This window comes from Balaenoptera ricei, chromosome 2 (assembly GCF_028023285.1).
Source record: "Balaenoptera ricei isolate mBalRic1 chromosome 2, mBalRic1.hap2, whole genome shotgun sequence".
NCBI lineage: Eukaryota > Metazoa > Chordata > Mammalia > Artiodactyla > Balaenopteridae > Balaenoptera > Balaenoptera ricei.
This window is the reverse complement of record NC_082640.1, coordinates 107,744,652-107,767,939: the sequence shown is the minus strand read 5'-3', so window position 1 is coordinate 107,767,939 and position 23,288 is coordinate 107,744,652. Positions and strand designations below refer to the sequence as shown.

General features: G+C 36.7%; 1 protein-coding gene across 6 annotated transcripts in view; it reads left to right on the top strand.

Annotated features, from left to right (window-relative positions):
* CDIN1 (CDAN1 interacting nuclease 1) overlaps positions 1 to 23,288 on the top strand; it is a 212,389-nt gene that overhangs the window by 92,009 nt on the left and 97,092 nt on the right. For all 6 annotated transcript variants that reach the window (XR_009501117.1, XM_059915594.1, XM_059915593.1 and 3 more), the window contains exons 6-9: positions 5,203 to 5,282; positions 5,635 to 5,684; positions 11,130 to 11,197; positions 22,669 to 22,734. Coding sequence is in view for 5 of the 6 variants with exons in the window: in XM_059915594.1 (XP_059771577.1) it covers positions 5,203 to 5,282; positions 5,635 to 5,684; positions 11,130 to 11,197; positions 22,669 to 22,734 (264 nt within the window). In the remaining variant the exon portion in view is untranslated. The remainder of the gene's footprint in view (positions 1 to 5,202; positions 5,283 to 5,634; positions 5,685 to 11,129; positions 11,198 to 22,668; positions 22,735 to 23,288) is intronic.

Genomic DNA, 23,288 nt, shown 5'->3' with positions numbered 1-23,288 from the left:
TCCAATTTTTGGATATTGAATCCAAAAGTAGAATGTGGAATTCAAGAAGCAATGCTGAAAAAGGAAATTGACAAACATGTTGATAAATCTAAATAAGCATTGAACGTTTAAAAAATGTTTTTTAAAAATGGAAAGAGACTATATAAGTGAAGATTCTCCAGAGAAACAGAACCAGTAGGATTGTGTGTGTGTGTGTGTGTGTGTGTGTGTGTGTGTGTAGAGAGAGAGAGAGATTGATTGTAAGAAATTGGTTCACATGATAATAGAGGCTAATAAGTCCCAATATCTACAGTTAGTCAGCAAGCTGGAGACACAGGAGAGGCAATGCCAGTGGCCTAGTTCCAGTCCAAAGGCCTGCAGGCCTGAGACCCAGGAGGAACCAGTATTTTAGTTCTAGTCTAAAGGCAAGAAAATACCAATGTCCCAAGTCAAAGGCAGTTAGGCAGAAAGAATTCTCTTCTACTCAGTCTTTTTGTTCTAGTCAGTCCTTCAGCTGATTGGATGAGGCCCACCACATTAGGGAAGGCAATCTGCTTTACTCAGTCCACCAATTCAAATGTGAATCTCATCCAGAAGCACCCTTAACAAACATCTAGAATAATGTTTGACCAAATGTGTCACCCTGTGGCCCAATCAAGTTGACACATAAAATTAACCATCACAAAGACTAACTAGGAAATTGTGTTTACAAACAAGATGGTTGAACAGAAATAATAGGCACAGTAACATGGAGGCTGATGAGGAACGGGGGCTTTCTGATTGGAGTGAGTGCATTCTAAATTACTTATACTCAGAATTACAAAGGAGGTATGATTAGATTAGATATTGTTCTGTTTAAATTTTTTTGAGAGGACTACTAAAGAAGTAGATACAAAGTGTATTACATTCAAGTGACTAAAGAGAGAAAGGGGGCATAAAGAAAATTTAATCAACTAGGAGGTAGTAAAGGAGAAATGGAGAAGGGAAGAAAATGGTTACCAGAACATGGAAAACAAGAGGGTAGAGATAAGTCCAGATGTCTCAGTTACAAGTGGATTAAACTCACTTTTTAAAAAGCAAAGATTTTCAAATTTTATTTTAGAAAATCTGGCTAAATATTATTAATAAGAGTCAGGCCTAAGACTTAATGGTACAATGAAGTTTAAAGTAAAGAAATGGAAGACCAGATATATCAGGCAAATACTATCCAATAGAAAAGTGGTGCAGCAGTATTACCACTAGGTAATGGTATGTTTAGCACAAAAAAAGAGATTGAGAAGGTCATGACTTGATGCCAAAAGACATAATTTCTAAGAAGTATATGTAAAACAATGAGTTTGTACACCCAACAAAATAGCCTCCTAATATAGAAAGCAAACATTGACAGAATTATGTGGAGAAACTGACAAACTGACAGTAGTAGTAGATTAGTTCATACCTAGTTTGGAAAATATTAATAAGAATATAGAAGATTTGAATAATACAATTAAAAACCTTGACATACTAGACATACCTGAACTCTGTACCTCAGTAGGAACTTCAGTGTTTTTTAAGACATATAAAACATTTGTAAAAATAGGTTCCATATAAAAACACAAAGGAAGTCAAGCACATACTTCCAAATTAAAATAAACATCACATACATTGACCACAATCTGATCAAATTGGAAATATAAAAAATGAAATGTTTAAAAGAATTTATGAATCAAAGATTAAATCATAATGGAAACTACAAAATATTTATAAATGACAACAAAAATTATGGCATGTAGCTAAAGCAGAATTTAGAGGAAAAATTATAGCCTTAAAAAGTATGTTAAAAGATTAAAAGTGTATTTAATAAACATAGTAAATTAGTAAAAGGATAAGTGTAGCAAACTCAAAGAAGAAAGCAGGAAACAATGATCACAAAAGGATAAATTCAGTGTAACTTGAAGAAATGGAGCAGTAGAGAGAAAACAAAACCCAAATTTGGTTTCTTGAAAATACTAATAAAACAAACCAACCTCTAGCAAGACTGATAAATTTAAAAGTTTACACAAATTAATCTTAGGCTATCCAAAGTTAATTTAATTGCCGATCCAGAAGCTAAATCAGAATGGTGGGACATGGATGTTTATTATATTAGGCTCCTGCCTTCTTTATGTTAGAAATATTCCACAATAAAAAGATCATATTCTTTATTTAGGCATTATGCCTTAGTCCAGGCATTGCCTATTGCCTGTCTTCTGTGTAGCGTGCTTTAACAGATACCAGCTCTCCTATTCTTGTACATCTTGCTTCAAGTGACTCATGCATTCTTGCTTTGCACATGCTTGGTAGATAGTTGAAATCCCAGCAGTTGAAGCAGTGACAGGGTTAAATTGTGAAATCAACAGAATGAATACCTCTAGCAAAGATTAGGGAGAACAAAACTCCTGTCTACCTGTGGTCAAAATAGATGGATGTACATTGGACAGATGTCATGGCTGGCCTAGGGACAGCTTCTGTGAAAGGCATAGGCTTCCGTGAGGGTTCATATCCCCAGCTGTCCCAAGATTGTCCAATTGCCTTTCCTTATCTGGTGTTATTATTCCTCCCTTTGGCATTTCCTAAGCTTCAGAGTATGTGTGTAAATGTATGCTTGCACTCTGGCTTGATCTGAGATGTAGACCTCCTCAAGCCTGAGTGCAAAGACCCAGGCATGGAGGGCAGGCACGTCCTGCATCTGGAGCCTTGGCCTGCAGTTCCTGTGTGTTAGCACTTTTTCTCTCGTGCTCTGAAAAACGGCAGGTTGCAAGAAGAGAAAAGAGCTTTTTTTGAGTTTAAAATGAACGCGGACCCAATATCCAGTTTTTACTATTCAATTTAAAATCACTGACTTCCTCTCGCAAGCTTCCTTTGATTTGAATAGTGTTCTATTCAATATATTCAAACTATTTTTTTTAAGTTTATTGGCTATGATTCTTAATTCTGGTAAGCACACTGTTCTAAAATGCATATTGTGAGGAAAATTATGATGTCATCGGTTTCTTTTTCCTTTAATATTTCCCTTTCTTCCCTCATAAAATAAATGACCTAATTTTTTTCTGTCCTAGGGTATTGTCCCTCTTCTTTTTTAAAAAGGGCCTTTGTTTTATGATTTTAGCAATGAGTTTGCATATAGTTTGGTATGAGGTCAGTAATTTTCCCTAGAATAGCACTTTTGGGTATACTGTCTGGTCATTTAGTAATCTTCTTCTCACATGGGTATGAGAGTTAGCAGTGTAGCAACTTAGCAATGACCAGGTGCATGTGGAGAAGGTGCTTTTGTTCCCTTGAGACACTGATAGCGTCATGGGTACCACAAAGGAATGTGTCTGCCATTACTATCCGGTGACTGAGTGGCAGACCAGAGAGAGTGCAGTCCCTCAGGGAAGGTGACCCAGTGCATGTGCAATTGCTTTGTTCCCCTCCTACTGGCCTGGCCTTAGAATTAAGTTGGGAAAACAGAGTGAGTTTACCAGGTACTTTACTATCTACTTAACACTATTGTTGGAATAATCTATTCTTTTATAATAAGACAGTTTGCTGCTTCATATTCCCAGTGTGTGTTCCACTTATCTATGGTAATGTCTTTCCGAAATAATTGAGTCTAACTTAAGCTTACATGAGGCAAACGCCTAAGCCTGATTTGTTTCTTATTATTACTTAAACTTTGACAAAATAAATAACAAAAAAGCTGTTGTAGCTGTTTTCTCTAGGGACTCATGTAAGAAACCTTAAAGGTAGTCAGGTCAGATAACATTATCACTTTCTACAGAGGAAGACACTGAATTTGAGAGGCTTGATAATTTGCCCGGTTGCAGAGCTGGGTATAGGGATAGGGCTGGATAGGATTCCTCCAGTGAAGAGGATCTTTTTTGAGACTCCAAATATGGCCTCTCCACTTGCAGTGCAAACACGTTTATAAATGGCTATTAACTAGGTAACATTGCTATAAACATGCAGTTATGGAGCTAAGAATAGGAAATAATTAAAATAATTGCACTTCATTTTTTCTTTGTGCACTCCATACTATGCTTAAGTGAGAAAGATGTCATTTCCTTATTTCCTTCCACAGAATTCACTAACATTTATCATATCTGTCAGTGTTCTTATGGTACTGAACTTGATAAAGAACATCATAATCTAAAAAAAAACGTTAGGCCAAAAATTTTCTCAGAACCTGAATGACATAGGTCTGTGGTCTGTGTTCATTCTGTTTAACTAGATAATTATCCAGTATGCATTTTAGTTTGTGCTTGTAGGGACCAGACCCTAAGCTATTTTGGTAAATGGGAATGATTCCACTGGAGGACTTGAAAGAATTGGTTCCTAAGCAACACCTGACTTAGCTTCCGTCTAGAGACTTGCCTTCCTCCCATGCTGAGGAAGAGGAGTTCTGGCCACCATGGCTTCTGCATGCCTACAGTAAACAGTGAGGCCAGGATCTCCTGCCTCACTTTTCAAAGGGTGTGATCTGATATAGCATCCCTCGGAAGATGCCTCCCATAGTCCCTTCTGTTGCAGTTCCCCGGGGTAAGGTCAATTTAATTTGCGACTGTGTGTGATGAGACGTTTTGGGACAAAAATTCATATATAAATATAAATGTGGGTGTGTGTATGTATATACTCTTTTCCCTTGTTTAAGATTTGCTCAATTGTCAGTCAGTTTTACCTACTTTCCTTACCTGTGAAATGGACATAACATTTCGTGGCAGTTGATGAGAATTATTTCAGAAAGGTTTAGAATTCAGAGATGCTTTCTCGGCTGAAAGTTATTTTTTATTGACGTCATTGAAGTCTTTGAATCTGACCTGCCTTCACTAAGCTTTCCAGGTACATATGCTTGGTTGTAACATACTTACCTGCAAAAGGTAAATATTTTCTTTTCTGATTGTTTTTGTTGTGTTTTTTTTTTTTCCCCCAAGCAGGCTTTTCCAAAGCTAATTTATCTGCAAAAAGACATATGCTTTAGGTCGGTACTTGTTAATTTACCTTGGAAAAATTAGGTCATCTTCAAATCTGGCAATGTGGCTTATAAACTTGGCAAAATGGTCTAATTAAAAGCGTCCCGTAGATTTGAAAAAAGGGAAAAAAATGATTAGTATCAGTAATGTTTTCATTTTCATGCTTTGTGTATTTATAGGTATACGTCACTTCTCATGTTGTATTAAAAGTATGTTGACTGTCTGCTAACAGTTCATCTCTTTGCTTCTGCAGCCTCCAAGTCTGTTATAAATAGTATGCTACGGGACCCTTCTCAGATTCCAGATGGAGTTCTAGCAAATCAGGTCTATCAGGTATTAATCACAGCTGTCTATTTTCAGTGGCAATGCTGTTATCTGCCTAGCAGAGTAAAGGATTTTAAACCTCATTTAATTACTGTCATCATAAACTATCACTGAGGTCAGGGTGCACCATAAATGGCAATGCAATATTTGCGAGAAGAGCATTTCACTTTTTAATAGCTTTGCTTTTATAGTGAATAAAAAGGATGCGACTTTTGTTTTCTGTGGTTAAATCTGAACAGTCTTTTGATAGCTTTTTAATTTTTTTTTTTTAAGAAAAGGAACTACTGCTTTTAGGATACTGTTTAACTGCAACAGTTTTTGTAGTCACTCATCCCAGACCCCTTCTCTTATTTGTCTGCAGTGCATCGTGAACGACTGCTGTTATGGACCACTGGTGGACTGCGTCAAACAGTATCCTTTCCCATAAAATTTTAGGTGCACAATTGACGAGCTTAGACTCAGTGGAGAAGATGTGTCTAGCTTTAACCTGACATAAAGTTCTGCTTCACAAAACACATTTCATACTCTTCTATTTTATATTCAATCAACTGGAGGGTCACTGCAGACCATTCTTTTCTACAGCTTAAAAAAAAAAAAAAAAAAAAAAAATCAGATAGGCCCCGGGAAGATGTCAGTTCAGCAGTTGCACAGTCACAGGCTTATTTCAAACTGCTTGGTTTTCAGTGAGTTTAAAGGTACAGAGTCATGAGGCAAGTAACACATTGTCTTGGATGTCTAACCATCCCAGTGAACATTTTTTCAAATATAACGCATTTCTATTTAAAATGAACCAAATTTAGTTGAGAATAAATTTTGAGCCTGGAGTTAAAGGATGATGTGATTAAAATGCCACCAGAGACCATCACATTTTAAAGGGCAGTAGGTTCTTATTGCTTAAATGTTGATTACAATCTGAGCTCTTGCTTGGGTCCCTAATAAACATTTTTAGAGAAAACCAAGCTAATTTTTCCCTCTGGACTGAATTTAAGGCCATGAGAACAGATGTCCAGTCATTCTTCATTAAAGATATTGAGATTACTAGAGTTAATGCTTGCTTCTCCGAACAGGATTTGAGTGGACAGCAGCTAGACTTGGTGAAGGAGGACATTTTTAATCAATACCTTTAGTAGTGTTGTGGCAACACTGAGGATATTGACAGTCCTTGGCTCAAAAAGTTTATTCAAAAAGTAAATGATTAGCCATTTTTTAATGGGAATCATATCTATCTGAGTCCATGAGTCTCATATTTCTTAATAATATAACATGCCCTTCCTGGGTTTTGTTAGCATGGGTGGCATTGAGACCAGTTGTGACTCGGTGATTATCAGTCAGGAGGCTCTTTGTTAGAAGCCCTTGCTAGTCAGAGAGAGAGAGAGAGAGAGAGAGAGAGAGGGAGAGAGAGAGAGAGAGAGAGAGAGAGAGAGTGTGTGTGTGTGTGTGTGTGTGTGTGTGTGTTTATATTCCACCTTGTTTCCTAAAGGCTTAGAGTCAGTGAAATTTTTGTAAAAAAATTAAAAAAAAAAAAGATTCATTTTCTTTTTTTCATAAAGTTAACCTTTGAAAAATAATCTTTTAACAGAGCCCTCTTGTAAGAATATTCAGTATCTATGTTACAGCCCTTGGTATATTTATTCTTCCACCCTAACTTCATCTATTATATTTATTAATATATAATATTAATATAGTATAGCCCTTTGTATATTTCTTATTCCAACCTAACTTAAATTAATAAAATCACAGCATTGTCATAAGCTTGCCTCTTTATTAGACCAAAGTGAAACTATACTTCTATTTTCAGTGTCAAATTAATGATAGTGTTAGAAACTGTCGGAATGCCAACCTCACGTTGCTACAGTGATAAAGTTTAGCACATTCATACAACAACTGACACCATCTCCGAGTATCTGGGGTGGAATTACATGTTAATTTTGAAGCACATAAAATAGTTAAAAATCCATTTAAAGTTAAGGTTTTAAAAGCATAATGTCTTTTGAAGGATTGCTTATTGATTTTAAATATAACTATCTAATTTTATATGCATGGACTAAAGTATGAAGTCAACTGCTTTGTAAATGCCAGGAGACTGTTTTTCAGTAATAGTTGAGATGCTTACGGGAAACTAGATTGCTGTATTGCTGGCGAAGAAAATGGCTTGTGAGGTTATTTACAAGTTTTGCCCCATGGTCACTGCCATACATCAATAATAGGTATTATTATAGAGAAAGTCTAAGTGTTTCTGCTTATGAAGCATTATAAATTCTGTTTGGAGTATTTTCCTTGCATTTTTGCCGTCATTCACTTTCCTTTCTTGGCTGTGTTATTGCCAGTAGAATTTAAAGTAGTACATGATTTCAGTTGATAAAGATAATGATGTATGTCTGTAACTTGTATTCACTGACTAGATTATAATTTCACAGTTCCATTATGCCTATTGCCAGTAAAATTACTGTTTTTATAAGCTTTATTTTCTAGGCCTTGTATTTTATATATGTTTATATCAAACAAAGCATAATCAAGAAGTATATCTTTCCAAAGTTTCAAATTAGTGATTGCTTTTACCATGCAAAATAAAACAGGCTGGGATGTTTATAGAGAATTGATTTTATCTTTGCACTGAGATAGTAGCAGTTTAATATAATGTAAATACACTTGCATAGATGTTTCTGAGGCTGATCAACAGGAATTATTTTATTTCACACTGAGTAAAAATTATTGAATTTTCATGTGAGTGGAAATGCTATTTGTATGTTGTTCTGATACTTTGGTAATGTTTACATTGCTTACTCGGTAAATTGCATCATTTCATTAGAAAGCACACACTTAATAAATAGAATAGGTGCAAAACCTTTTTACTCCATTATGAAAATGTTACATGTAGACATTTGTTTAAGTAGAATAAAGTAAATTGGTCATTTATTAATAAGACGCCAAAAAAGCACAGTAGCAAAGACTATATAAATTGTCATTGTGCTTTCATTTTCTTTTGGTGTCTACTGTAATTCTTCCTACATAGCCACGCCCACTCACCTTTCCTGCCACAGGTTATATTCACAGACACAAAAGGCGTGAGAAACCGGCCACCTCAACTTTCCAAAGTGTGACTTCAGGACAAGCTATTAGACAAAAGACCTAAACAGAGGAGCAAGGAAAGACAATGATACAGGAAGCTTGAAGTGCTGTGGGTTTCATTTCTGTACCATCAGTAACCTCGGTTTCATGATTCAACATTATAGATGTAAATAATTTACAACAATAACAGTGAGAGCACGTTTATGTGGAATAGAAGTAAATAATTTAGTTCTCAAATGTGGGATGTCCCTAGTAATGAGAAGCCATTGAGAGGTATTCATCAGATATCTTCAATGGGCTCTGCAAATGTGTGAAATTTTGTGATTTAAGAATTTGTTTCCTTTATTTTGTTTTCAATGAGAAGTAAGAGCAGTCCTGTGCATGGGGAGGAGGGGACAACAGAAGGAAAAAGACAATGAGAATGACTTGGGGCTTTTTTTTTTTTTTTTTTTAACATCTTTATTGGAGTTTAATTGCTTTACAATGGTGTGTTAGTTTCTGCTTTATAACAAAGTGAATCAGCTATAGGTAAACATATATCCCCATATCTCCTCCCTCTTGCATCTCCCTCCCTCCCACCCTCCCCATCCCACCCCTCTAGGTGATCACAAAGCACCGAGCTGATCTCCCTGTGCTATGCGGCTGCTTCCCACTAGCCACTACTGGGCATATACCTTGGGGCTTGTTCTGACAGTGGATACGAGTGGTCTCACCTCTTGAATTCTAAGATTCAAATGATATTCACCTGCATGTGTTGATAAAGAGCAGACTAATTCTCTAAGAATTTTTAATTTTACAAATAACATATAAGCTTTATTTGATTTAAATTGGACTCCCACAGTGCATGATCAGAATTAAAAGAGTCTCTGGTAAGCCAAGGAGTGAGAGGACCAGGTTGACATCAGTGAGATGGAGAATTAGGTAATTACAGGCACACCTCATTTTATTGTGCCTCACTTTATTGCGCTTCGCAGATATTATGCCTTTTACAAATTGAAGGTTTGTGGCAACCCAGCATCCAGCAAGTCTGTCGGATTCATTTTCCCCATAGCATTTGCTCACTTCATGTCTCTGCGTCACCTTTTGGTAATTCTTATAGTATTTTAAACCTTTTCATTATTATTATATTTGTTACCGTCATCTGTGATGTTATAATAGCAAAAAGATTAGGACTCGCTGAAGGCTCAGATGATGGTTAGCATTTTGTAGCAATAAAGTATTTTTTAATTAAGGTATGTGTGTTGTTTTTTTAGACATAATGCTATTGGACATTTCATAGACTACATTATAGTGTAAAAATAACTTTTATATGCACTGGGAAACCAAAAAATTCATGTAACTTGCTTTACTGCGATATTTTTTTTATTCGGGAACTGAATCCACAGTACCTGCAAGGTCTGCCTGTGTTACCAAATGCTTTTGACAGAATTAAAGGACCAGAATAGGATAACACTCCTTTTCACACTTTGTACAATCTCATCCCTTTGGAAAATAGACCAGAATTCCAAGTCTCTTTCCTGACTTCATTACTTACTGGCCATGAGACCGTCAGTCGGTTCCTCAGCCTTTCTGAACCTTGCTTTCATTAACTGTAAAAATGGGACTAGTAATGGTACCTGCTCATGTGGTTGTTGTGAAGATTAAATAAGATGATACACCAAAGTGTTTAGCACAAAGGCTTAGTATATGGCATTTAAGAAATATTAACTAATATCAATTATCTTTACATAATCAATTTTAATATTTTTTAAAGAAGCCGTACAGAGGTCACAGACACAGGCTTTGCAGAGATTTTATACTGATCCTCTGCTCTGCCACACATTAGCCATATGACCTTGTGCAGATTTCTTTCTAAGCCTCGGTTTTCTCATCTGTAAGATAAGGATAATAATAACTGTGAGGATGAAATAGAATACATAAAGCACTTAATACAGTGCCTGCCTCATAATAGCACTCAAAACTTTTTTTTTTTTTTTTTTTTTGGCCGCCTGGCATGTGGGATCTTAGTTCCCCTACCAGGGGTCGAACCTGTGCCGCCTGCAGTGGAAGCACGGAGTCTTAACCACTGGACCGCCAGGGAAGTCCCAGCACTCAAACCATTTATATGCGAGTGTGTATGTATTTATATGCGAGTGTGTATGTATTTATATGCATTATATAATATGTGAAAACTTGCACACACAAGAAAAAGACTTCAAACAGCCTCTGTACCCACACCCTGATCCACAGCCCTTTACTAGGATGTCTTTCCTCCAGAGTACATATAATTCTCAACAAGTCAGTTGTTTGACTTCCCAAGTCACAGAAGATCACCAGTCATAGACTAGAAGTGAAATAGGAGCTGCTAAATGCTGACTTTGTGACAAGTGTGAATTCACAGAAGATTTATGGAATTCTGTAAGACTGGAAACTCTTTTAGGGCAAAGGCTGGCTGGTATTCTTTGCTGCACCTAGTAAGTGCTCAATAAATGGTCCTAAATTGAACTGAGGGATTTTTAACATAGTATAAAGGATGTTTAAAATGAATTTCTTTTCAAAAGAAGATAAAGTACACATCCATTTACAAATCTTTATTTGCCAAAATCCATTTAAACATTATAGAAAAAAGTCTATCGAATCACTTAAATGAGGGGATTTGTAAAGAAATCTCACTCCTCAGAGATGTGGGCTATATGAGGAGGTACTTGCCGTAATTACCTCCATTGGTCATTTCATCTCAAAGTATAGCCCTGGTATTAGCGTGCTTTAATTCTACCTATGTTACCCTCCTTAACTAACACTTCCCAGTGCCATTGGTCATGAGCATGAAGTTCTGCTCAGAGACTTGCTTCTGGAGAAAAACCTGTCCTTCCTAGGTAAGTATTGCTTACGTCCTCTCCAGCATATATTATCTCCACAAGTGCTTAAATATATATTTTTTTAAATCTTCCACTTGCAGTTATTATGTACTAAAGGAAGAGCAAACAATGATGGATGCTGTGCATGTTATCTTTTATTGATTTAGAACTGAGCAGGAACTCAGTTACCTAATCCCCTGTATATACAGCACGTGCACGGGCTTGCAATTAATATTTTATAGCATAAGTGGCTGAAAAAATGCTTTAATATCTGTTGCAGTATTACTTTTGGTGTCATGAGATATTAACCATAATCTAGGCCTTATGAGAGAAAGAAACAAAAGAAATATTGTCCATAAACTACTTTATATATTAAAAAGAATTGTTAGAAAAATTCACGTTAGGTATTTTTGTCTCATGTATGGAATTGGCTAGTACTTTTACTTGAAAATGAAATACTGAGCTTTTATTATTTTTATGCCAAAGATGAATTGTCATCATAGATTTAGTATGATTTTTTAAAATCTCACATGTATGCATGTGTTTGTGTGCCAATGTGGAATCTTATTACAGATTGTTATTTCTTTCAACATCTCTTACGCAGTAGAAATTAAGCCTCAAAAGGCATTCATGTGATAACTGATCACAGCAATCATAAAGCACTCTACAAGGAATTAATTCCTCTTCTCTATTTTAAATGTGGTAATTTGTCAAGGTTCTATACAGATCGTATTATTGTACACATCTGTTTTATGTAGATGTTTAAGAGTTTGCATAGTGTATTTTTTTTAGTTTAAAAAACATCAAACAATATTGGATTACATAATTTTTGCTCCAAAATGGACAAGACTTAGCCAAGGAAAGTCAAACAAATGGTCTTATGTGAAGTTGGGGAAGGATGTTGAATACAGTCCTGCAAGAAGTCTGTTTTAAGTCTTAATATTCAGTATTTTTATTAGTGACCTGGAGAATGGAGTTGAATGTGTTATAAGATTGTTGGTAATTTTAAGATGGGGTATACCATAAATATTCTCCAGTGAGAGTTAAAGAAAGCTGGTAAATTAGGAAAGTGGCCTCAGATTACTGAATTAAATTTTGCTATGTAAAAGCAGCAAGTTTTTGTTTTTGTTTTTGTTTTTTTAACATCTTTATTGGAGTATAATTGCTTTTCAATTGTGTGTTAGTTTCTGCTTTATAACAAAGTGAATCAGCTATACATATACATATGTCCCCATATCTCTTCCCTCTTGCATCTCCCTCCCTCCCACCCTCCCTATCCTACCCCTCTAGGTGGTCACAAAGCGCTGAGCTGATCTCCCTGTGCTATGTGGCTGCTTCCCACTAGCTATCTGTTTTACATTTGGTAGTGTATATATGTCCATGCCACTCTCTTACTTCGTCCCAGCTTACCCTTCCCCCTCCCCATGTCCTCAAGTCCATTCTCTAGTAGGTCTGCATCTTTATTCCCATCTTGCCCCTAGGTTCTTCATGACCATTTTTTTTTTTTTTTTTAGATTCCATATATATGTGTTAGCATACGGTATTTGTTTTTCTCTTTCTGACTTACTTCACTCTGTATGACAGTCTCTGGGTCCATCCACCTCACTACAAATAACTCAGTTTCATTCCTTTTTATGGCTGAGTAATATTCCGTTGTATATATGTGCCACAAGAAAATGTGGCACATATATACAACGGAATATTACTCAGCCATAAAAAGTTTTTTTATATAAGAAGAACAACTGAGATGTTCAGCATATGGAAAGAGGGTGAATTAGATAGAAATCACTTTTTAAAATCTGATAAAAAATAGAGTGTATAATGACTCAGAACCAGTTGGAATGGATGACCTATGATGCACCATGAGATACGTTGTAGAACTATGGAGTTCCGATAATATTATGAAGTATCTGATCATATTGATCACTCAGTGACCAATACGGCACGGCCAAGTCTATTGTTTGAAGCCACCGACTGAGCAGTCATATTTTCAAGACTGCTTGGTATTACTCTCTTGGCACCATCTGCTTAAGAGTAGTCAGGCCCTCGGCACCACTTCTTTGCTTCAACTAGCTTTTCTCTGCTTCCTTCCTGAGGACTAGAAGACCCCACCAGGGAGGAAAAGCAAAGGACTTACTCATGGCTTAAACTAGTCCCAGGTCCTTGACTCCCTTGATTCCGGGAACTGAGTGCACTAGACTGGATTGGCCATGGCTGACAAAGGCAGTGCAGAAACACGCCAGGGAGTCATTGCCACTTGCATACGGGTTCAGAAAGGGGATTTAATATGGAAGGATCCCATCTATTCCTCTGTGCTCTAAGATCTAGAGGTAATTATTTTATTGAAGCATACTAAAGATGATACTTAACTGGTGTTTTAGCTGGCTTCATGTAACCTCAGTCCTGTTTTGAAGCATTTCCTCATCAGCATATGAAGAAGTTGCTATTCTATGCACTTTAAGTGTTTTAATGTAATACTGAATTAACACATGTTTACTTATGGTTAAAACATGAAAATTCAAAGCTTTGTATGGAGTATTGTTATGGGGTTGTTCTTTTACCTTGTAAATACCCCTTCACAATGATTAATCATATCTAAAGTACTGTACCAGGTAAATTTAGATAGATCATCAAAAATATTGGTATATAAATAGACCACTAAACGTATTTTATGTTTTCTTGTTTACATGTGTACACCGTGAATTTTGTTGCAGAGACATTGCAAACATGTTTGTTTTACTTTGATTTTTTTTAATAAGTGAAGGTAAAATCAATCTCTTTCTCTCCGTGTCTCTCTCTCTCTCTCCTTCCCTCCCTCCCTCCCTCCTTCAAATCTGGACTACTTTCAAAAGACAAGGATTCTTATTGTTTATATATTACCCCTTCTTAAGAATTATGACTTCCTGAAATTTTTTATCTCATTTAAAATTTTCCACCCATTGTGCTCGATATGTCATTTTATAAAATACACATTTTATCTGACCTCTGTAAAAGAGAAGTCAGATAAAAGAGAAAAATAAAAATAAATCACTTTTATCTTAACCCTAATAATTTCTTAAATTTTCTTGATTTATAGCCATGTACTGAGCAGTTGCTATGGCACAAGATTTAACCAGGCACAATTGGAAAGAAAGAGAGTCCTTTTCATTGAAGATTTGGGTGTACTCATGGATTTATCCTATCTTGTAAATGTATCCATTTTGTACTTCTCAAAATGTGTATTGTATTAAGAGGAGTCAACGTTGAATAAATGACTTTAGTTTCTCCAACTAGAAAATATATTTTATTCACGTATTTGTTCGAAAAATAAGTTACTGAGTCAGGTACTATTTTAGGCATTAGACATAAGTCAGATAAAGTCCCTGCTTTTGTAGCATTATGGTCTGGTAGGGAGACAAGTGACAAACAAATGATTACTGGTAATTTCTAGCAGTTTTCTCAGAGTTCTTGTAATTCTTTTATTCATTATTCATTCATTCTTTTCAGTTAACTTTGGTCGTGTGTGTTCTCTGCATGCCAGGAACTATACACTAATGACTACGAGGGTGATGACAAACACTCCCGCCGTCCGGCTACTCACACTCACACACACTATTGCCTTGTCCGTCCCAGTAAGAATGCAGTTTCATCTAGTGCATCTCACTTGATTGTCTTGATAGTGAAAATAAATACATTCAAGGCTGTTATCCTGCTTCTCCTATGAAATTTTTGAACGAAAGGTACAGATTATATTAAAAGTCAATAGCTACCCTTTACATATGAAGAAAATGCTACTGGCTCATAAGCTACTTTTCCTGAAGTGGTGATAGAATTCTACTTACTCATCTGTTCTCTCTCAGTGGCCCCTTCCTGCTTCCATGTGCTTCTCGGACAGCTAGTTGAGCTCATTAGCTTGGCTGTCTTACCACTAAGCTAACCACTCTTTCTTTCGGTGCAGCAGACAGTTACCTTTAGTACTTGCTATGGGCAGGTACCATTAGGGATTAAAAAAAAAAAAAAAAAACTTGAGTCAAACATGGAACCTTCCAGGAAAATTTCAGATAAGTAGAGGTCAGTTCTTTCCAAGGATAGTTAATTTAGAATGAATATTTATTGATGGGCATTTAAAGTCTCAGAAAATGTGAAGAGCCTGCTGCCCACTTTTAGGCTTGGAAGCACAAAGAACCCCTTCTTAAACTTAAAATTGACCAGTGTCACTTGTGACCATCCTTATCCCCTCTGCTAAGAGTTTGTTCCATTTCTAATATCAGTGAAATACAAAATGTATTATGTCTACTGATGGAGATGTTTTAATTTGTTATCTCTCAAGTAATTAATGAAACCACGTTTTGTTATATCCTCTCTCTGTCTCAGTCTCTCTGTCTGTCTGTCTCTCTCTCTTTTTTGAGAGGGTGAGGGGAGAGATTTGGACAAAAGGGAAGGGAGGAAAGGAAAATAGTGATAGCCAGAAGATGACAAGACAGTTTGCACTGTTAGGGAAGATATGAAAGAGCTTGTACCAAAGACTGAAGACGAACCATTCGTCCTCCATGGGTTGGCATATCTCCTGGTCGGAGGGACTTTCATTAGTGACTTCCACAGCCACTGTCTGGTGCAAATTCTTGTTAAGTTTGGCTTAATAAGGATGGCTCTGGAGTTATTTTATTCTTTCCAGTGAATGTTGCCCTGTTAGTAGAAGCTAACAATTATTTTGAGTGACACCTGAGAGACATTTGCTTCATCCCTTCCTCACCCTACCATGTTTGGTCTTGCCTTATGACAAACCAGCATATTTTACATGGGTGCTTTTCTAGCATTCATGTATTACTCTGTGGGACTCCAGGAGGGTGTAATCTGTAAAGCCAAATAGGCTTAGTGAAGGATGTCCCTTGCTGTAAGAAATTAGGATCTTTGTTTCTAAGAGTTCATCTACTCCTGCTGCTTTATTCCCCACCTGAAGCAACAGTGCTCTGGGGAAGTGATTATGATGTGACAAACGGGGGATTATGACTTTAGGTGAAGAATAGGCAGTGGGAATAGATGAGATTTAGAATACTAGGATTGTGTTTACATGCAGATGTTAGCAGTAGAGGATAAGAGACTAGAAATAAAACATATGGTTATATGGGCTAAAGGGAACTGAGATGGTTGGGTATTTCAGAAGGTATCAACTATTTAAATTCCTAACTAAAGGTTAAAAATTAGATGCAGTTTTCAGGGTAACAGGAACATTATTTTGGGGGCAGGATGTGGAGAATCTGGGGACTGTTCTCCCCTTCCTGAAGAAGTTGGCAAGGTGAGGGACCATCTTTACTTACTTGCCTTATTGAATATGCTTGTGCACGCTTCTCCCTGGGACCAAGAGAAAAGAACCACAGACATGTGTATGCTGCTGAAAGACAGGTTCTTTGGAACTTTGAAGACAGGTTACCCTGTCCACTTAATGATGGTAGTCTTCCTGCTTCAGGCCCACAGCTCTTCAGTCACCATTGCTCTGGTTAGATAACTCGCATCTGCCAATATCTGCTTTCCTGGCCACTGGTGATAAATTAAAACTTTTGGTTGTAAGTGACAGAAATCCAGTCCAACTAGATTATATGCACACACAAAAAAGGAGAATTTATTAATTCAGAGATATACCCATGAAGTCCAAAGGAGAAGTTTGCTTCTGGTGTGTCTAGAATCCAGAAAACAAAACAATGTCGTCAGTTCTCCTCTTTTTTCCCTTTTGTGTTCTTTTTTGCCCTGTTGGCTTCATTCTTAGACAACAAAGATGATCCCTGACAGTTGCTAATTCGTTTACTCTTGAGAGTTTGTAATCCCAGGGAACAGCGGTGCTTCTCGTTGGCCTCATAATGAATCTTAGAAAGGGCTCTGATCGGCTCTTCTGGGTCAAGTGTCCACTCCTGTGGCCAGTGGTTGGGGGGGCGGGAGGACCGCCCACCAGAATCACATTGTGAGAGTAAGGTGGCAGTGCCAGACAGGGCAGAGTACAGGACAGAAAAACTCAAATATCTCACCCCACAGAGAATTAGCTACAGGTTGGAGCTTTATTCCCCATAACCAAAAGGCATCGGGGGTCAAATCTGTTACTGTTATTGTTGGATTGGTTCCTTGGTCCTGTGTGTTTGTGTATCAGTGTGTAGAGATCACTTCTATGTCTCAGAGCTGCTAATGTGCCTCCCTCCATTGAGATTCGTTCAGGGACAATAGGGTCTTAACGTCAGTGACTACACCTCAAAGAGCTGGGGCAGACAAGGGCTAACATTCATCCATTCCACAGAATTTTGGAGTTAGAAAGGGCTCTGTGACCATCCCATCCCCCTGTTCTGTTTAGTGGAAACTTGCCCCGGACCTTTCATCAGAGTTATTGCCCTCCCCCTCCCAATAACTTGCCCTGAATTCTTTTTACTCTACCATGCTGATTTGTCCCTTCTCTTGTGGCATTAAACCAAAAGAACTTAGAGCGATGCAGTATAAACTATGGAAGAGTTTTGCTTTTGTCGTCCATGTTCATGTCCTCTGTCTCCACAGCTGCCAGTCAGCAGGGGCCAGCCTACCCTGCCTCACTTTGCACTGTCCTGGCTTGTGACCTCCCATTTGTTTCCTATCTTTAGGGCACTTCAATTTTTACAAGTATTGTCCCCTAAAGGCATAAGCAAAGGACAAGGTCAGAGCAGTCAGTTGTATTCCTTATTAGTGGCTTTGATAAGAGGCTTTGGGGGAAGAGGTTAAAACTAATGGCTGTAATGAAATTTTTAGGTTCTCTAAAGATTTCATTCATCTGTGTTATCGCTCTCCCCATTAAATGCATATCTGTTCTGCGTACCTTTGCACATGGTTTGCATAGCATAGTAACATCTATTACCAAAACCCTGCTAACTTCTTAAATTGGAAAGGCTGTGAAACTTACTCTTAGAGAATATAAAAATATGGGATGCAAAGGTCATAGCACCAATTATTGAATGAGACAGTGTTTTGGGGGGAAAAAAACCAGAAAAACAAGATACTAGAGTAGAAAAGATATACTGTAGTTTTCACTTGTATTGATGTGTATTTTTTGCCCTTCCCCAATTTAGTAAAAATGGAACAGGTGCTAAAAAGTTTCTTTTTGTACGAGGTATTTTAACCTAGCATTTTAGAAACGTTTTGACAAATTCATAGATAGAAGACCATGTCAGAATATTATTTTTCTTTTCATTTTCAGATGTCATGAACTGGAATTGTGCTTAATTTCTCTGGGAAATAACTGTATTTCTTAAATTTAAAATCTTTTAAGAAAAAAAAAAAAGAAAACCTCAGACTTCTTCTTGGCAGTCCTCATGTCGTGCTATGATTCTTAAGTATATGTTAACTAGTTTCAGATGTGTTTTGTTCTCTGACTCAAAATCACCCCTTTATTTTAAAAAAAGAAATTGTGTAATCAGTACTTAATTGCTTTGGATATTTTGGGCATTTAGAGGAGAGGGTAATTAAAGGTCCTGAGAAATTAAACTTTCACAGTGTTCTTTACATGTGTGTGATTCCTTTTTAAAAATGTCCTCTAAAGGCAAGCTTGGCAACTTAAAAACAAATGAAGATCTGGATTGTTTTTTAAAATGTAACATCAGTTTTATCTGTGGATGCAGTTTCATTGGTTTTTTAGTTCCATTGAAGAAAGGATCATTAAGATGCTAGAAATCAAGAGATTATTTCGTTCGTCTCCTCTTCAGTCAGGTGTCAACTAAATACTATCCAACAGATAGCCATCCCCTCTCTTGCGTTTCCAAATCTTTTAGGAGGAAAATGAGAAAATTTTCCCCACTTCATAAGTATTACACATGATCAAATTTAAATATTTGCCATAATTAAGAGTGGTATATGGTCTGTTGGGACAAACCAGTACTTGGTTGTGGTGGGCTCTTGTCTATATCTGGCTATTTGAGAGGCCCAGGTGTTGGCAGTCACTTAACTTCTCTTGGCCTCTTTTATCATGTATAAACTGGAGGGTTGGAAGACTTTACAAGCTCAGAAATACTGTGTTTCTTAAGGCACACATTATCTAAATACCCTACATTTTGTAGATCTAGAGGCTAACAAGTCTGCTTTTAAGTGAGAATATTCTTATGTTAACTTTGATAATGAACACTTGAACTATGACATTAACAAGCCTGTACTTATGAAATATATTAGGTGTTTTTAATATACCTTAAATCAGAAGAGCCCTACTTCATATTTGCTACATTCACTGAATAAGTTAGGTATACAGAATTTGGAGATTGATTTCATATTGATCCCCAGCAATTCTGGGAAGTTATACTAAAAGTACTATTCTAAAACATTGCTGCTACTCTTTTTTTTCCCCTTTCTAACTAATGTTATTCTTTCTTTTTTCTTAATCCTGATCATTTTTTCTTGAAGAAAACAGCAGGTTACTTAAACATCCAGTTTTCCACTTGGGAAGTTCAAAGAATCATAAGTAACCACTTGGTTCCAATATGTACAAAAAGCTCTAAAAACATGGATGAAACTTATGATTCCCAAGGAAAATATAAATTGCAAAACTGACTGTATAAGAGATGAAAATCTAAACAGATCAGTAGCCATAAAAAAAAAAAGGGAAAAGTAACCAAAGAGCTACCCACTGTAGTAGCAGCAGGCCTAGATTGCTTATTATGGGGAATTCTGCCCAAACTTTAAGGAATGGATAAATCCAATGTTATTTAAAATACTACAGACCAAAGAAGAAGGTAGGAAAACTTCCCATGAGTAGTCCCTTCCTTGATGATCAAGATGCACCTCAGAGCAGGCAGCTGGGGCCAAGGGTGAAAGATTGCAGTGAAAGTCATCAAATACAACCTTGAACTTTGGGTCACTTTTGTTGTCTCTTAAATCAGGCAAGAAAATTATTAAGTCAGTCTAGGTGGGCTTTGCAGAAAACATGGGTATTCTTAAAAATGCATTTATATTTTATTCAGTTACCCTTTTGAGTCTTAAATATGTGCCAAGCATATGTTGGTGGTGAGAATGGGGCAGTGAATAGGCCCGGGATTTGGGAGACAGGCACATGCACAATGAGACAAGGGAATGAACAAAGAAGGAGGCAGAAGGGAAGTCATGTGGAATGATGACCGAGCCATAACCTCGAGATCCTAGAGTTGGAACCCTGACCCACCCAGTGGTCAACCAAATTTTAAATCCATACCCAATGGTTTGGATAATGATCTAATGGTAAGAAATCTTTGAAGGTCTGGGAGCCAGGAAAGGAGCATAATGCAAAGGCCAGGAAATCAGGTCAGATGGATGGGGCTGACCTTAAAAATCTCCCAGTAGGATGATCCATGATAGAAACTTCCTTCTCCTGGGACCTAGACCAGATGAACAAGGCCACCTGTTCATAAATGCTACCTCCTATACTTGTACTCTCATCTTCTCTGAACTTTGCCAAGTTGTACCCTCCTCCTTTCTTAGGAAATCTAGGTTGAAAGAAATAGTGTGAAGATGGAAACAGGGCAGGTAAGGCAGTGAGAGTTTAGAAAATAAACAGAGAAGATACCCAATACGTAATAACATAGTACTTCAGATATGTGGAATAACCTCTTTTAAAAAAAAAAAAAAAGCGTAATATCTGGTGGTGACACAGACTTCTAGAAACTGTCTTTTGAGTACAGTTACTATTGAATCAACTTCATATTGAGAGGGAGGGAGGTGGGTGGGTGGCATGGAGAAAACATTTGAATACTCTTGTACTTTGAGGTTCTCCACAGAAAGATGGGAAGATTCCCTAGCCTCACCTGATGTTTATCTTCAGGAAATTTAAATTGTAGGTATTGTGTTAGTAATTTTGGTGCAGTGAACAAGAGTGTAGCATCTGCCTTTTAAGGGATTTTAGTGTGTGCGTTTGGATTGCTTGGTGACCTTTGAAATTTTGTTTTGAGCTGCTGTCAGAAACATAATCATTTTTCTTTCTGAAACAGATTTTAACATCTGCAAAGGTTGATCAAGCTAGGATAGTTTTAATAAAATATTAATCTCTCTTTTTTAATGTCAACCCAGCTTTTAAAACTGTTCATCAGCTACCTGAAACATCAGCTCAAGGCACTTGGGTTGATTTAATAAATGCCTTTTCCATTAAACATTATTGTAGCCAGAATGCATTTAGAGGATAGAAATTTTTTCAGTCTTGTTCATCCACAGTCCAGTTTTCCAAATTCTCTTGTTTTTAAAGTAAGATTAATTTTATTTCCTTATTTCAACAGTTAACTTAGAATTTTTTATATTTCAAGCAGGGGAGATTGTTTCAAATTCTAGCATCAGTTCTTCAAAATTTGGATAAAGGATAACAACTGTAACCAAATTTAATTTAAATATCTAGTTTAAATATGTGTCTTGTCATTAAAAGGTTATTTACGTTTAAAATGCTGACCTCTCAAGATGTGTACAGGAGTGTTCTAAAACAGAGTTTCTGAACATTGGCCATGAAACCACTGTCTTGGCCTGACAAATGGATTGGAAATAAGCTACCCAACAACTGGGAATGGGCCATTAATTTTAATCAAAGGTGATGCAGGAAGGCGAATGGGATGCATGACAATGTCAACAGCCCAGTAGGTGTTAAGAGACCACACAGCCTTCCTTGTTACTTGGTTGGGCCATTAGTTGAGGTTGGGTGAAGACAGAAAGCCATGTCTGGAATTGAATGACCAGGTCACTCCAAAATCTAACAGAGAACTGCTCATTTCAGAATCACCTTGTAATGCCATTAGAAGTCAAGGACAGCGTGTAGAAAATATTGGAGGACTTTTTTTTTTTTAACCAAGGACCTAGGTAGTTTTTTCCAACTTTGTCAAGCACTCTGTTTTCCTGCCTCCTTTCCTCCTGAATGGCTCATTGATATTTACAGAGGATCAAGAAATCGAACAGACTTAGAAAAAAATCTCAAAGCCTGTTTGCTTTTCAGAATTACATATTGTGAGTTGTAAAACTTTGGTAAATGCCAGAAACAATAGCTGACCAAAGGTATTAAGCAGGGTAATTAATTCTCTGTGGGGATCTCACTGTCCTTGTCTCTTTCTTATGTTCTTGTATGTAGGAATAGTTTCACTAATTGAAACTAAACTTTCTTAATTGCTTTAATGAAAGCATTTGTTTTATAATTGTAAAGGCCAATGTCAATATTGGCTTGATAACATTAGTGATATTCATGGTGGTAGAAGCCTTTTCTTTTAATCAGTAAGTATACTTCATTATTTTGAGTATCTTCAATTATAAGAAAGGTAGCGTATGACAGCTTGAATTAATGATGTTTATAATAAAGACATAAAAATGCAGAAGGGACAAAGAGGCAAAATGCCTCTATGCTTCCAGTTTGTTACGAAAGTTCATTTATTCCAACACAGCATTGCATATATAAGAATGATATGTATGACTGCATTAGTAATTTTTACACATTTTTAAGAAAGAAAAGCAATTATATTGCTGTCTTGTTAATGGAATACTGTGATAAGTAATAGTATTTGTTCATCCTGTAGATGAAGATCAGCTCCGTGCAAAGGGTTATGACAAAACACCAGACTTTATTTTACAAGTACCCGTTGGTAAGTCCTTAAACTCTGCTATGCATTTGTTTATAGAGAAAAGGGATGTGTTTCTCCCATAGCTTTGAAAAATTGTGTTGATGCTAGCAAATGTTACCAGCGAATCTAGATTAGCTTGATAATTTTGTATCTAAAAGTGTGAAATAATTGCAAAAGATTATTTTAAAATACCAGAAAATTATAGGTTTAGAAGAAACCTATGCCTTAAAAACTTTTACGTGTATTTGAGAAATAAACATGTGTTCTAAAGACATTTTGGTTACCGTTTTCAAGTCATTTCTCTAAGTACTGAATTTTTAACACAGGGTTCTATTGAAAAGCCAGGCTCACCTTGGTTTGCTTTCACATTACTTGTCAACTTATACAGGCAGTCTCAGAATAGGAGAGAGACTTTTGTAAATGACGAAAATAAAAGGGATGTGATTGTAGCATAAATGTTCCTTGTTACGAACATATGCGATGTGTTGTTTTATAATTACATCCATAGATGATGGTGAGGGCTAAGCCTCTGTTCATGAATGTGAAGCATAGAGAGACCCAGACAGAGTTCAGAA